General features: G+C 37.0%; 1 protein-coding gene across 1 annotated transcript; it reads left to right on the forward strand.

Moving 5' to 3' along the window:
• The first annotated feature begins 7,311 nt into the window (after positions 1–7,311).
• Positions 7,312–8,222, forward strand: LOC126854097 (SKI family transcriptional corepressor 2-like). The gene has a single exon (XM_050600492.1). The coding sequence runs from the start codon at positions 7,806–7,808 to the stop codon at positions 8,220–8,222; it is 417 nt and encodes a 138-aa protein (XP_050456449.1). The 5' UTR covers positions 7,312–7,805.
• The last annotated feature ends 9,381 nt before the right edge of the window (positions 8,223–17,603 follow it).

The raw sequence follows: 17,603 nt of genomic DNA on the forward strand, positions 1-17,603 counted from the left end.
TAATTACTCATCTATAAATTACTATTATTAACTATTTTATATAATTCTATAAATTATTTTTTTAGTATTTTTTACATTATTATTGTTCTTCGAAAGTTATTATTAAGTTCGTAAATTTATAGATGAAATAGGCTTTTATAGCATAAAAGAAAAAAAGAGAGGAAAAAGATTTCATACATAAATTAGTGTACTATTTGATTTAAAGTATTCATATTTAGCAATAAAGTTATTATTTCAGGAAAGACAATACTTTATAGATTAAAATGTCTATTTGTAGCAAACTTGCTCGTTCTCCTCTTCCCTCACTCTTTTTCTGTCGCTATCTCGAACAGAAATAAAACAGCACAAAATGGAAGCGCCAGGGAAGCATGTCAGACCTTTTTCTGTTGTGACAGCCCGGAATTCTTTTCTTGTACCTTCGTAAATATAATTCTCTTCCGGCTGTTTGAATTATCAAAATGAAACGTCGACTCTACGAGTTACATTATCTCGATGTAAAAAAAAATTATATTCAGCTTAATTATACGATTTGATATGCTAAATTATTGTGTTTTGCTTCAAGTATAATCGATACAACAGAAGCGTGTATTTTTATTTTAGGAATACGGAATATTATTCGGTTTAATTTAAGCCGCATCAAGTTATTTATATGTACAAAGATAGGTGTCGCGTACATACAATCGGAGAGAATACATATGTTTAAATTACCAATCCATTCTCTTATAAATGCGTATAGTGTGATAACGAGAGAGGTATGTCGATCTTATCACGGAACGGCGCGACTTATCGTTTTATCGATGGTGTTGCAGCTATAAGCATTGGCGAATGATACGTTTTATTAGATTTATTTATGTTGCAAATGTGATTAAAATCTGTTGAAGATAATCGACTAATTTTTGAAGTACTTTTAATATTATCAAAGACTGATTAACTTATCATTATTGGCGATCGGAAAAGAAAAAAAATATATATTGCTTTAAGCATGTATTTTATTGATGTTTGCACTATTTATATAGCATATTTATATGCACTTCCTTTCATTTATCAATTTTTTCAACAAAGACAATTCTTTTATATAATTTAATGGATCTCTTGATAAAGAATACGCTTTTTAATTATTTCTATTCAATGTTAAAAGTAGCTTGATAATTAAGTTTCAAATTAGAATGTTTTATTTTACTCGAAAAAAATTATAATATAATTAAAATTGCTATTTAAATCAATATTATTAATTATTATTTGAGATTTTGTTAAACAAATTTTCAATGCTATTCCAAAGATTCATATATTTTAAAGCAAGTGTGGTAAAGCTAAGCATTCTATACATGTTTATACATATTTATACGTTTATATTATTTCTTTGAGAATAGTTTTATGATTTTATGGGCTATAATGTAATTTAAAAGTCAAACTCAATAATGAAAGAACCTTTTTATCGAATAATGCTAGTGCAAGTTCCTGCAGAGAGCAGCACGAAGCACGCGTAGACTCTACTGGCATCTGGTACGGCTTCGAGGAAATTGGTTTGTCGAAAGTCCGTCCGATACTATATTGATACCATGCTCGCAATGATAACACAGAAACCGTCAATATCTGGGTCTGATAGGGCATCATCGCGCAATTTTATTTCTATCGCGATATTTTATCGATAGTAATAATTAAATGTCTACCTGAATCGAAACAGCTGACGAAAAATATTGCGACAATTATTTTTCTCACACACACACTTACATCTCTCGTGTACAAAAGAAGAAAAGAAAAAAATATCTGGAAATTATTAATAAATTTCCACGAGACAATATATGTACGTCTTCACAGCATTTACCTGTGTATGTGCAAGGGCACCGGATACGCAAATCGCACACACAAACGCGTTGCAGATCATTAATGACGCTGCGCGTCTGTCACACGCGACACACATACACATTCGCGGACAAATGATGATTACTGCCGGTACGTCAATGTTATGTGCTCAATAGCAATGGAAACTAGCTATAATAAAATTGTCGTGTTTCTGCATTATTAATATTTGCACTCTTATAATTAATTTGAATTTTTACTTATAGCTTTAAATAAATTAAGATTGTAATGTATACTTAACTAATGGCAATAATTGAAAAATAAATTCTACGATTGTATTTTACTGGCGAATACTAATCATCGAGCAAAAGCTGTTCATAAAAGATACAAATTCTCCAAAATGACAAGAGTGACAGAGTCTTAATATGAAATGAAGAATACATCTTTTTACCATGGCACACACACACACACGTACATATATGTGCGCGTTATTAATGTGCGTCCATTGTTAGCATTTTCGACCTTGCAGCACGCGAGAATATGCACAGGGAACAATCGGGATGGTCAAGGAGAACTTATTGAATAATCAGCTTTGCGAGGAAAAAAAAAAAAAATATGATCGCGCCGCCTATGAATGAAAAGAAGGAAGCCATGAATTTCTGATTATCGTACACTTTGTAAACACCATTTCGGAGCGGAGATCACGAATAGCAATGTATCGTCTGTGGACAGGCAAAAACCTTTACCATAATCGTACCGTCACTTCCTCCGTCTGTAAGGATTTTTGCGACAGGACAGTAATGATCGCGGAACAAAGTCTTTGAAAGAGAGAGAAAAAAAAAAAAGATATTCTCAGAGCAATCATATTTTAAGCGAGGTGTCTTTTTTTGCCGCTAAATGTCTGAAATATTTTCAAAATGTTACGTCAACTTTGCGAGTACTAAAGGATGTAGAAAAATTCTCAGGAACGATTAATAAAGTTAATAAACGCGATAAATATCGATAGAAGCGTATTATCTACACATATCGCGGCAAATAAATATATCACCGAATATGATGTATACATACTTTCTCTTTTTTTAGAAATCCTAAAAATTCTCGATTGTCCCCTCCCTCTAGAATTATTTATAAATACCAGCGAGGCGAATGCGCGCGAGGATTTAGAGCGTAATCATCGCGCGCGCGCGCGCGCTTCTCTTACGAGATACTTATTATCTCTGTAAGAATGAATCTGTAATATCGAGACGAGGCGGCAGGCCGGGCGAAAGTGCCTCGGCCGCATAAATATCGGGCCGAGAACACCGAGAACGTGGCTTAACGAATGTGGAGAGATCGGAGAACCGGAAGCGAAAGGCGCGCGCGCGCGCAGCTTCACGATTCGTTTGGTGCGACGTGTACTCGAGATCGTCAGTCTTCTAGTCTTTAACGCTTCGCGGAACTAGAAATCTCCTTTTCACGCTCAAATCACGCCAACTTTGTTCACGCATTTCTATAACTTTGTACTAATTCGCGCGTGAGCGACAATTTTTCTTTTTCATCTCGCACAAGCCGCGTAGATTAGACCATAAAGAACGCGAATCGCATATTGAGGAAAAACGTGGAAGGAGAGAGGATTTAATTTTATTTAAATAATTAATTTTAAATTGATCCTAAACTTTTGACCGTAATTATTTTTCTCACGTAGACTACTAGAGATATATCTCGATTATATATATATATATGATAATTCCCGGAAATATCTAACGGATTAAATCGCATTGATCTTGTCGGTGTATCACTTTTATTACGTTTACATTCATCGTGAAAAATAATTGTTTCCACGTGTCGATTAAAAGTTAATTACCACGTTACGCTTGCGATGCAACGCGACCTTCGACGCTGTGACGAGCCGGACACGGATATTTCTGCAGGCGTGCCCGCTCATCGTCAGATTATCGTGCGCGCGCTTTCGCGCAGTCAACGCGCCTCGTAATTTCGCGGCGGTATCTTCTTGACTTTTTCTGCCGGTTTAAAACTGTAATTCTTACGAGAACACAATGTGTCCCGATTTTTGAAAATTGGAAACGCGATATGCACGAAACGTGACCTCCAAGCCTCGTATATATCTCGAAAGAGACCCGGGATGCAGCGCGGAGAGACTCGGCGCGTATCGGAAACGGCGGCCCACGTGCGCTATTTGATGCAGCGCGATTCACGTGGCGCAACACGTGAGTCGGCGCCAGCTATCGCGACCGGATTTCTGTCGAGGGTGGCGCGGATGGCGCGACAAGACGGAGGGATCGTTAAATGCAAAAGGGAAAGAAGAGCCGGGAGCGGGGAAAGGGGATGAGGAGGGGGCGAGAGAGAAAAGATTGCTCTCTCCTCAGCTACTCGTCACTATTTTAGATATCGTTGCGCAATTATATTACGGAGCGAAACAAAGAAATTCTCCATATTATGCCGCATTCTTCGATATTATCCTGATTCTTTGCATGTCTTTTACATGACATTATTTCCGACGCAATTACGGGTCTTATCAGTAGCTAAATGCGAGTAGCAACTTCTGTATTTATTAATTAATCATATTCTTTTAAGAATCTGGTTTAATCTTAGTTTATCCTAACTTTAACCGGCCGCGTTATTCGTTCTAATCTCTAAAATTAAAATTAAAATTCTAACTCTAATTAAAATTTCACAATCAAACAATTTTTAATTTTTTTATTCGATATGTTGCAATATATATATATATTGCCGACGATAAAAACGACGAGGAAAGGGGTTTCATTTTATGTAGTGTTGGTTCAGATATAGTGAATCGTCAGAACAATTTATATTTTAATCGTTCCATCTCGCGACACGAGAGAGAGAGAGAGAGAGAGAGAGAGAGAGAGAGAGAGAAGGAGGAGAGAAATTTTTATCTGTCCTGTAGCAGGCGATGGCCTATACGATTCATCAGCCTCAATCATCGGAGGAGAAACAAATGGCATCACGCACGACAGAGTCAGAATCGCATGGCCCACGCCGATCTCCGCGTCTAAGCATCGACGTCTACCGGAATAAAATCGTCGTTCGACCGGAAAATACAAAGGGATGTGCGGGCGACGTCCCGCATAGATCGTCGAGCGATGCTGCAGTTGACAGATTGAATCGAGAGAAAAAAAGAACGCTCATAAACCCTAATAAATTAGACAATTTATAATAACTATCGCTTACTCGTGACCTATATTAATTATTATTAAATTTTATCTCCGGATTCATACAAAAAATTTTAACCGCCACAAAATTAACGTAAATACATAAAATGTAAATAATTTAATCTAATTGATTTATTCAAAGAAAAATACAATACATTTTTCTTCAATTTTTAAATATTAAGTCTTAATCTCGTTGATTAATCTTTAAACTATAATAACCTTTAAATTATAATAATCAAGTTACAGGTAAAAAACTTGTATCTCTCCTATCTGAAGAGTAAAGCTTTACTTATCTCACGAAAAAAATTTAATTAAATTATTTCTAGCTCAAGACTTATATCTATTATTAATAAAGGATTACTTTTCGAATTGATTAAAAGATCTTACTACTTTCTCCCAAACACTCGCACGAAACACTCTTTTTTGATTATCACTGAGTATACTAAATGATGCTTATCTATGTGAGCGATCGTTAGTGCAATGCAAATGCAAACTGTCATATAAAAGAAGAGAGGTTGCGAAGCGAGAGAAATTCCGGGAATATGTGTACGCACGAGTACGTTGACCTGAAATGACCTGACCTGCGACAACCTAACATGTCCGGCGATAACTGCCGTATATCAAAGTAATTTCATGCGCGGATCATCGGTTCCGATATACACATACAAATATATATATAGGTGCGTTACGCAGTGTGTGGTCGCAGTGCGCTACTTTTATGTAAATAGAAATATGCGCGCAGTATATGTATGCCTGAGTGTACGCGTATGTAATTCAATGACGTTGCACCTACTTCAAACCTGACACATCAACTATCAATGACTACGCTTTTCTTACGATTCTTATCACAAGAACACGCATCGAAAATATTGTTTGCAAATTTTCTTTGCTCAAATTTAAAACGTTTCAAAGTTAATATTATATGTAAAAAAAAATTTCAAGCTTTAAAATTTTCGGAAGGAATACTTTTCAGCAATCTTAGAGACACATCATCGATTGACAACTGTCATTGATCATCGGGTTAATGACAATGATTATGATTTCGAGCGAATACTATTCACGTCGAAATAAGGGAAGCGTACCGTTATGTTTTGGTACGCTCGACGCTCTCACCTGTATATATTCAACCGACGCGGAATTAACACCGGAGCGCCTTTTCCAGATATATATCCGAGTGGGGTTGCGGGCGAACACGTGACCGAGAAACGTGCCTCTCCCGGTGCACGTGGACCTGGGCGCATCCCCCGATATCGGCCGCTGACGCGCCTCGTGCCTTCAACCCTCTTTCGTTCGAAGGCGGAAGAGAAGCTTCCGTTCGTCTCAGTCATCGCCGAGTCTCCTCAGGCTGTGTGCGTGCGAAATTGCATCGCCGATTTTCGCGAATCGATGCGCTACGAGAGTACCAAGTCGAGAGCGATCGGATCACGTATTATTCGCGCGCGTAAAAATTCGCTCCAAATTAAAACCGAGAGACGCATTAAAACCGTGACATCATGGTGCATTCGTCTATAATTCTTCGTGGTCGCGATTGCGTTCTCGATTCGGGTCATGACGCGAGAATGACAATCGATAGATTTAAACGACGTCATCTCGAAGAAGCTAGCTTTCGGGTTCGCGTAGTAACGCGACGAGTTTAAATCCGCGAATCATAGAATCGAGATCGATTTCAACGCAGCAAAGGCTTCTTTTCACGGGGATAATTGACAATTCGGAACGTAACACCTTTTCTTTTTTGTGACAGTGATTTTCTATATTTCGTATTTTTACACTCGTCCGCGATACATCCCACTTGCCTTTTTTTAACATGAAGATTTACAGAAAAAGAAACTTGCGATTAGCCAATTCATGGCATAAATTATATTCTTATATGTTTCGAGTAATCGGATAATCAATTCTCAAAATTTTACATATACACACGTTATATTATTTCAAATATAACATAAATATGGACAAATATTTTCATATCTAAATTTAATGACAATTTACAATTACTTTACATTCAGTTTTTTAATTTGTCTTTCGAGTTTTTCAGTTCTATTTTTTTCCCGGAAAGATATTGTGTCGAATAGATCCTATTCTATGCCAAGTGAGATAAAATTAAAATATATTTTTAAAAACTCCGTTTTTTATTTTTTTTTCACACTATCTCATCAAATGGACAAAATCAAAAAATTATATTTAAAATATAGTATTATATTTAATTATGTATAAAATTATATTTAATTATATTTAAACAATAATATTTTGCTAGTTCGCGTGGTCGGATGGAATATTACGGAGGTGTATTTGAAAAAAATATATATTTAAATGAGAAAGTTTCTTTAATTTGCTTTTATGCACTCGTTTTAGAATTCGTGGGTAGTTTGATGACAATTTGTCGAATGCGAAAAACTGGATAAAGCAAATATATCTGCTCCAATTTTAAGTGGTAAAATATAAGAGTATATAAATGTGTATCGTGAACAAAAACTGCTATTACAATCGAAGCGATCGAAAAGCCACTCCTCATACTATAATTAATAAATTATTTCGCGACGCAAAAGCATATTGAAAATTAACATTAACATATTTCTGCAATAATTAATATAAGATAAATAAATAACCAATAAAGATAGACAATGCGATTTGCTTAAAAAATATTCCATTATCTAAAAACATCATTGCATCGAAATTAAAAAATATCACGTGAAATAATAACGGACAATTTTTGACTAAAAATCAAAGACAGATATGGTGTGGAATCTTGAGTGATTGTATGAAAACAGTTCACATTCAATCTACACCTTACACCCGTTAAGATAAAAAAAAAGAAAAAGTACTATCGAATCCAGAATGGATTCCTGCGGCTGGACACGAATGGGAAACGAAGAGAGAGAGGAGATGGCCGGTGCGGACGCGGCCGCCGCCTCCTGGCAGCAGTGCTATACCTGGTGCACACCGTACTCGCATCCGCATCCGCACCCCCACCATCACCACCCTCATCATCCCCGTCAATATCAGGGTAGCCAGTATCAGCAGCTGCCGGGGAGCGCCTCCGCCGCCGTAAACGCTTCCACTACCCACTACCCGTCCTCCCAGCAGCATCATCTGCAGCTGCAAACCGCCCAGCCGCCGCCTCTGGACCAACAGCAGCATCTTCACCCTATTAAAGGACAAACCGGACTCAGGAGAGCGGTTTCTTATGACGGACCAGGTACCCAATTCACACTCGCGCGTCGATATCTTGATGTCGATCATGCCGCTTTGTGATCGAGAATTAGATGAAATTCAGCAATTTATCATATCGTGATTACGCTATATGTGTCCTATAAAAAATATTAACGATAATTAATAATAATCTCTTTCACACGAGAGACCGATCTGATCCCGCGTCGCGGAAGCTGATTATATTTCCGACAATCCCGGCCTTGCCTCCTAGATATTCCAAATTATCTTTCTCGCCGCGCTCCGGGGAGAGAATTCTCCTCGGACACGAAATTATATAAGTGCCTCGGTCGATAGTCACGCAACGTCAATCACCAAATGGATCGATCCTATCGAAAGGGTTAATATACCCCCATCGGTCTCGAGAGCTAGCCTCTCCTCTGCACACGTATCTTAAAAATATATCATGTTGATTATAATTCCATTCTTTCATACACTCTGGCTATGCCCAGGAGGCTCGCGTTTCTTCCTCGCGAGCTCTTCTTTTTTTTTTTTTTTACGATATCGTCTCTTTTATCGATAATACGAAGATTATTAAAGATGATAGAGAAGATGTAGGATCCTAAAATCTATATTCTCAGACGATGGAGAGAAACTTAATTTGGTTAATAAATAAAAATAATATTTATTCTCACACACATGTTACCACTGACAATACTGTCTAGCGTCGATTGTCTATCAATAATGTTACTTAAGAAGACTTAATTTTCTAAGAACCCGATATGGCGAGCGATTAAAATAATGAAAACTGTATAACTATGAGCGGGAAAATGTTATTAGACGATACGAAAATGTGTTTCACATAGTATATTTTATCAATTCACTTTTATTTTTGTATAATAAACGTGAAAGAGTAAGCAAGGTTTACGCGGCGACACGATTTATACCTCACGATGATAATAAAATTATAGATTTTATGGTGGCAGCAAAATAAAATAATAGAAAAAGGCTCGATTTTCGTGTCAGGGGCTTTCACATATTCTTTCTTCATCAACATAAGTTGTCAATGACAAGCAATCGCGGATTAGGAATTTTTATCTTCGCGCGACATCGGCGTCGGAATGGCGAAGATGTCGAAAGCAATTTTTCCGGAAGCGTGTTGCGTAACGCGTTTCGCGACGAAAGGGATTGCCCTGTCGCGGAAGCCCTCGCGAAGGGGGGAGGATAGTCGGCCACGCAACCATCGGTAAATAGTCCGTTGAATTATTCATGGGAATCTGTTGCTTCCATCTAAACGGCTGTATCGCGCCGATTTCGCCTAGCGGATTTGTTTAACCAAAAAATATGTTAAGAAATAAATTGATTCACTAAAACACAGAGAAGTACATATTTATAAAGCTATTTATAATTTTTTTTTTTTGCATAAGCATCAGACATGATTTATTCAAAATTTATTAAACCGTTATTTTTACGTCATATCATCTAAAGACCCAAATCACAGATCCGTGAAATTGAATACATCTACAGTATTTAATATTTAATTTTTATTTTAATATTTAATTGCTTCAATTAATACTTTATTTTCAATAGCTTAGCGCTTGTGTGACATAAAAAAATTGTCGTAAATAGGAAATCATGAATTATGATGATATAAAGTTTTGATATATAGAAGAACGGAATCTTAAAATAGCAACGCTATAATGTTCTGCCTAGAGATGACGTATTCCAATGACATCATTAAAATTGCACGCACAATTATTATACTTATATTGTTAGTATTTTCTGCCGCACGTCCAGCACTTTTCGTACCTATAGGTGAACATATTATTCTCATGACGTGTGTTCTTGTATAAATATTTATTAATTTGTTTGCCGTCTATCCAATACAACAAACTTTTTTCACATTTCTTATGATGTCTCATGATTGATCTCTTCGACTCAGGAGCGGAAACCTCTTTATCATGGCCCGGAAATCTATTATGTAAATATTTACGATTTCGACTGAAATCATAAACATTCGAAACATTAATATAAACATTCATAAACATTGGAAATATAAATTTTTCGACTAACGAATTGTCAACGATAATTTTTGTAATTGTATTCCGATCGGAATTGAGTCTCCACTCGTTCCAATTTACTTGCCTTTGAAATCCAATTACATAATGATTGTGTATATTCGTCTCAGTTTATTGTTGAAAAGAATTGTCCAGAAAGTGCAGGGGATTGTGTATCGAGACGACGTGTTTATTCGAGAAAAGCGATTGCAAATGGAAATCGCTGGTTACGCGCGCTCGCGGCGACGTTATTTTCCGTCCCATGGAAATTGGAGAGATAATCCGGATATCGAAATAAACAACAACGTCCATCATGCGAAGCGACGCAACACGGAAATTGTATCTAATCGCGCGTCATTTCCATGAACGGCATTCTTTTCACCATGTCGTTCTTTTCGTGCGCGCAATGCTCACTTCTATATTACTCCGTTATTCAAATCACGCCTTCGTCCGGTCAGTTTTGAGATCTATAAGAGAATAACTTTGCCGTCTTTCACAAGCGGTCCGCAGTCTTCGGTATCTGTAAAATTTCTTTCGCTTAGAGACATATCGTATTTTTATTTTACACTCCATTCAAATTAATAAATTATTTCAACTACTCTTGAAATAAATAAAGTAAATTAATTAATTAATCTTGATTATAATATGCCAATTATTCCTACAAAATCTAATAGAGTGAGCATTAGAAACATATTTTGTCTCTACGAATAAATTTTACAAACAATATATAAATGAATGTGATTTGTATATGAATCAAGAAATAATATATCTTAAAATTGTAATCATATTTTTATTTTTTTCGATAATTTTAATCTTACCTTGAAAGATGCTGAGAATCATATATATAATCGCGCGTTGAAATCTGAGAGTGAATGATTAATTAGACAGTACGCTAACGACGTTTAACGACAGCAATGGTAAACCGAGTGAAAATGCTACCGCGAGGAATCCGCGATGAATTACATGGTGATCGCTTGATTAGCAAAGCGACATCGCGAGAAGAGGTTCGCGCGTATCCTCGAGCGGGAACATAAATCCATCCGCCGTCAGGGCGCAATTACGGCAGCGCTTCTAACTAGCCGTGCATGACTTATTATTGTTTCTCCGCTGCCATACGTGCGTTTCATTCGTACGTACGTACATAGGTCACGAATGCGTGCTACAGGGATTGGGCGGACACAGGCGCGAGAGAAGCACCGAGAAGGAAAACCTCCCCCGTGTTTATAAAAGCGTTAGTCTGCTTTATGTAATTAATTAATTAATTATTTCGCGGCGTGTTGTATGCATCCGCGCTATCATAATCTACGGATTTGCTTAGAATCGGAAATCGTTGAATCAATGAGATCCCGCCGGTAAAGAACTGCTATAAAGTAATAATCTGTGAAAGAGTTTTGATTACGAAATAGATGTTGACAATCTTGATCGTTATAATAATAATTGGAATATTTAAAAAAGAATAATTATTTTAATTAATATATAATAATCAATTCAATGTAAAATATATATTCGCGAAGAGATGTAGCCCCGTTTGAATTACTCGAATTGATTGATGAAAAAACAATAAGATCATTATCGCCGTAATTAATTTTTTTCTCGCGAATAATAATTCGAGTGGATTGCTTAGATTCTCGCAAAGCGCGTAATATTTCGTTTTTTTTTTCCACGTCCGTATACATCGAATCACGAAATCCTCTGCCGTTTTTCATCTCATCATTATATGGAAAAAGATCGGATTTAAGATTCGCGGAAAAGAGACGTATTGAGGAAGGTGAACACGCGAGACGGATGAGGGGCGTAACGACATCGGCGAGAGAGAAATGACGAGAGGCGGCGGGGGCAGAGGAGTCGAAGGGGGAGGGAGGGGAGTTAAAACAGAGGAGAAGGAAAGCGATTACACCGCGATGGTTTGCATCTCCTGCGTCTCGACCGTCTCGGTTAGAAGCAAACAGCGCGGCCGCCGTGTTATCCTGAAACGTTGCATTATCCTCGGCAGCGAGATGGAACGCCTTGGAACAACGTCCTTGAGCGCGGAAACGCACTTGCGATACCGTGACGGTACCGTAGGCGAGCGGAAAAATCTAAACGCGAAGGAGGATCGTGTCGTCTCTCACGTGTCCAGTGTTCGCAGCGCGGTTTATATCTCGATAAACTTTTGCAGGAATTCAACATCGCGCATCGAATGACATTTCTCGAAATTTAGTCGATAATGCTTAATTTAGTTTTGCAAAGGAACGCGGAACCTCCTGTGCGTGTATGTATAAATGTGTAAATACAATTAACGTTCGCGTTTATATTCTATCTATAATTATATAATTAATATGTATGAAAACCAAATACATATGATTAGATAATTACACTCAACGAGACATGTTTGTTTTACACAGCGAAGGTCCAGTAGCTGCTTTGCCACGCACACATATACATACGTTAACACTTGTTAATATACATATTTAAGTTAATACATTTTTTAGCAATTCCTCGATCGAAGTCTTTTGAGTCACTTTAAGCGGGAAGCTCAAATTATTCTAATTTATTCCAGGTTAACTATTCCAGGTCATACACAACTGTTTTTTTCTTTTTCTCTGTTATTCTCTTATGCAATTTTGACAATATATCCGCGCTTAATGAAAGCGCGCTGCGCTTGATATTTCTTAACAATACCAGCGTAATTATTTGCATCTGACGTTATTAGAGCACAATATATACAGATATTAATTCAATTTCTCCACTAATAATCAGAGTGTATTCCAATAAAATTAAACGAGTAAAAATAGAGAGAGAGAGAGTGTATATATATATATATATATATATATATAGTTTTGATTATCATGTATGTTAAAATTATTATTGAAATTTTTAATTATTATTGATTACCAGAATTTTATAACAATCTCTTGATTGAGATCGCAGTTTAGAATAGATATGAGAGGATCTAATAAATTATATAGTAGCATTAACTTATTTTTCTAAGATAACCGCTGTGATAATAATATAAGAATATTTTAAATTAAACATATTTCCATTTTTCATCGCGCGATTACGCAGATCATTTTCACTCTTCGTAACAATCTTTGATGTTTATTTTTTAAGGTTGTCGGCATGAAAAAGCCAACGGTATATTAACGAATAATTAATAATTCCGAATGGATAATATCGCGATATGCGCACGCACATATACGCACGATTCTCCGTCGCTGCCTTGCACATTTTCCGTTTTAAATAATGAATCCAAAAAAAATAACGATAGCGCGCGCAGACAGAGCATCGCGGACATATTCCATCGACCTTAAGGTCGACGGAATTCGCTGTGCGGAGAAATCCGAGAGCAGGACCGTGCCCGCGGGCGCGTGGGCCCGGGTGGGCAGGGCCCCGGGGTCAGGGATCACCGTGCGGGAGAAAAGTACCGGGAAAATGTTTCTGCCGCGAGAGATACTCCATCTCTCGTCTCATAATGCGCGGCAAGTGGGAGGCTGCATGCATACGCGCCGAGGAAGAGAGAGAGAGAGAGAGAGAGAATACAGAGAGTGCTGTGGTGCGCGCTCGTCGTCGTAGTACCGCGAGATGCGGACCTGCACAATCTCCGTGAAAGAAAAGGACCCTTTTGTCTGCTCTTCTTCCCTCCTCGCTTTATTGGGCTTTGTTTTACTTCGCCTCCACCTCCGGAGAATGCGATTCGTTGCGCCACGGACGGCATGCGATCTTCGACATAAGCGCGCGGATATAATATGTCGTATAATGGAACGAGAGAGGAAGAGAGAGAGAGAGAGAGAGAGAGAGGAAGAGATTGAAAGGGAAAAGTTGCGCTTGGCAATTTTTCTCTTTTTATTTCTTTCATTTTCAATCATAATGTTCAATAGCAATACTATAATTGTGTCGTTTTCAGGTGACCCCATGATAACATCCTCTCTGAAGGGTAAGTGACCACCGACGATTATTTTTTTTTTTTTCTTATTTGCGTACCTTCCCTATCGAAAGATCCACGAAAGGATCCCCGATGCAAAGTATACGTCCCTAGTTAAAAATTGAGAACGACAATATACGACGAGTCGCTCCTTATTGCATGCGTTTTATCAGTTGCATATATGTATGTGTCCACGCTTCTTTCGCTCTACTTACGTAGATCGTAGAGAAATTTCAAACAAATAAAAGAAAGAGTAGAGATATATAGTCGATTTTATTTTTAAATTATTTTAGAATTGTGATTGAATTTAGATCGAATTATTAACGCGATAGAAATAAATTTAATATTTTAGTATTTATACTCGATAAAACAATCACATGAAACATTCAGCTATCACATTTTCATTCTTTCGCGAACGATATTTGTAAAAATTCGTAAGCGTAGATGATGAAAAGCAGCAAGCTTATTTTAGTAAAAAGATAGAAGGCACAATTGACGAGAACAAATAAAAAATTCGCGGCGGAGATCAAGCAGATATCTCCGACTACAGAGCGGCGGATGCATCGATAAATTATCAGCATGCAGGTAGGCAATGGAATTGCATTGAATTGTTCGCGATATTTCGCGGGAAACACGAGTAGGATGGGAGGGAAGCAGCAGATAGATACGAAGCATGGCCCGGCCTTGTGACGCGTCACATCCTGTCATGTCTTCATATTCGCACTCGCATGTTACAATAGTCATAGAGAGGAAAATTTCGCGCATAAATCCGAGTATCTTTAAATCCTTATTCGTTCTTTACGCAATTTTTACGAATTCAACAAAAAATAAATAAATGGTTGATAATATATGCAAATTTATATAAAATCAGTACTACTCAAATATAGAATTTTTTATGTGTAATGTTTTTGGCATATTCAATGTAACTGGTATCTACAGAAATAATTAGTATCTCTCCTAAAAGTGCGTTTTTAATCAAGCATCGACAATTACATCTTAACTTATAATTATAGTTCTCGTTGCCATTTATGATTTAAACAACTTTTAATCGCGTCTTGCCAACACGTGTTCGCGTCATGGCAACGCGAGATGTAATCAATCGTAATTATTCGTACACGTCTTTCCCGTTTATTCTATCATAGTAGAAGTACCTCGTCAATTTCGATGATAATTTCTCTATTGTTGCCCGATTGATTGGTTGGTTATCGAGTCTGTTGTGTGTTTATGTTTTAAACTATCAACTAAAGGAATGTTTCACGTTTAACAGCACCATTTTATAAGTTTTCTAATGATTTTTTTTTAATATTACTGTTTTAAAGCAACTGTTAATTTATTAATTACGATCGAAGCTTGAAACGTACATTAATCATCGTCGACGTCGCGGTCTCGTATTTTGTCGCCGGATATGTTGCTGAGATGTGGCCGTGCGTGTTATACGAAGAATAATGCCATGCGGTCGACGCTTGGATTCAAGTTTCGCGTGTCAAGGATCGAACAAGACAAGCAATGATCTTGCTTTTTATTTCTTTACTGATTCATATGAAAAAAAAAAAATGCGAGAATTGCGACAGAAATCTTATGCCAATCCAAGCGTGATATTAATTCATATCACGAAAGCATTTAAAGCGTTGAATTTTAAAAGCTCTTCATCTTAAAACATTAGAAAGTTCAAAAACTTTGGAATTATTACAAATATAAAATTATTTAAAAGTCATAAAATTAAAGAGATATACTATTTCTTAAGCAATCAAAGAAATGTACGCAAGTAGATACAATTATATAAATCTTAAAAAATGTCCATTCGCGACCACGATTATTCACGCGTGCATTGCTAATCACAATTCTTTCTAGCAAATTATTATGTGTCTATACATATATTCGCGCGGCTGCGAAAGATGATCTATTTCGGCATCTAGGATCTTACGCGCGTCCTTTTGATCTAACAGCTTCGAGTTTAGCGTAATTAACAGCTGACAAGCAGATGTTAGCGGCATCGCGAAACGTTTATGTCAAAAAGATTATAAAAGCTATGCGTGTATTTCATACGCGGCCGCTGCGCTTTCCGAAGCGATGACGACTTATTGAAAGCACGTGCCGAGAGATTAGCAAATAAAATGATAAATGATAAGCCGTTTAAAATAATCAAGCGTTGCTTAAACGCGTCACATGCGTCTCGACAAAATTGATAGGTATAATTAAATCAATTTTTATTTAAAATAAATATACCTAATATGCCTTAATTAACCAGTTACGAGAAATTGATATCTGAAAGGATATGTGAAGCTTCTTTTTCTGGTACACGTGCGTGAATCAATTGCAAGAAGGCGATATACACGATATCTCTATTTTTCATGTATTTAGATATTCATGATACAGAAAAATCTTAGATACTTGTATGTTTTTGATCGTAAGAGAAATGCTTTGAACTTACATCGCGTACTTAACTACAGATAAAAAAATTTTACTTATATTTCACGAATACGCACATAATAATCTCCAAATAATATTTTTCTGAAAAAAAAAAAAAAATTATATGCGTGTGTTGAAATTTTTAATCATTTTATCTGATCTCGGCAAAAAACACGCGAGAAATGGTTCGAGCGAAATGGGAAATGATCGCGGAAGTTTTCGTGGGATGCACGAATGTACAATACATATTGGGTGCCACGCCGGGCCCGCCGTATCGTCTACGTACTCGCGGTACCGGCAATCAATCCGTACGATAATGAGTACATGCTGGCCCTCACGTACACGTGCGACTGTGGCGGCTGAAAGTGTGCGTGGTAAGTGTCGAATGGATGCGAAATTATTGCCAGGATCCCATTCGAGTCCCTGTCACGTACGGTGTTTCATCCGCGTGTGTGCGAAAGGTCGCGGACGAAAGTACCGCAAACGGTATTTACCGAAAGGTAATAATTAATAAACGCGCTGCCGCTTCCAGGTTCATGATTCGTACCGCGAGCTTCTCGATTCTTGTTCCTCGCGAATCGATCGCGGATCGAAAATCTCGATCCCGTTGATAAAAAGTCATTCCTTAGACGCGATGATCTTATCTAATCGATATTCCGTTTTGCACATTCTCGGCGATCGCAAATTAACGATACGTATCGAGGCGAAAAAAAATTATAAGGCAAAAAGAAAAAGTTCTTTTGAGATTATCAATGCAATTATCCAGCGCGGCATAAATATTGATGTCCGTATGATCGAGTATGTTTATAGAATGCGATAATCGTTAGAAAAAAATATCTTCGAGATACGCGTTCTTTCTTTTTCTTTTTGCTCTATTTTATGAGTAGATAAACACATTTACTTAGATACATTTGCAAGTTGAGAGCTTGACACAAGTAGAAAAGAAAAATAAGAATGTCGCATGCCTGATTAGCAAAATATATGTGACATTAGATTGCATTGCTCTATAATTATTCGCCTTTAAGAGAAGGAAAATAAATTGATAATTAATACTGAAGATATAGATATTATATTGTTGTTAGATAAACATTACGAAATTTTTTATCTTCTGTACAAAAA

The sequence above is a fragment of the Cataglyphis hispanica genome, chromosome 13 (genome assembly GCF_021464435.1).
Source record: "Cataglyphis hispanica isolate Lineage 1 chromosome 13, ULB_Chis1_1.0, whole genome shotgun sequence".
Classification (NCBI taxonomy): domain Eukaryota; kingdom Metazoa; phylum Arthropoda; class Insecta; order Hymenoptera; family Formicidae; genus Cataglyphis; species Cataglyphis hispanica.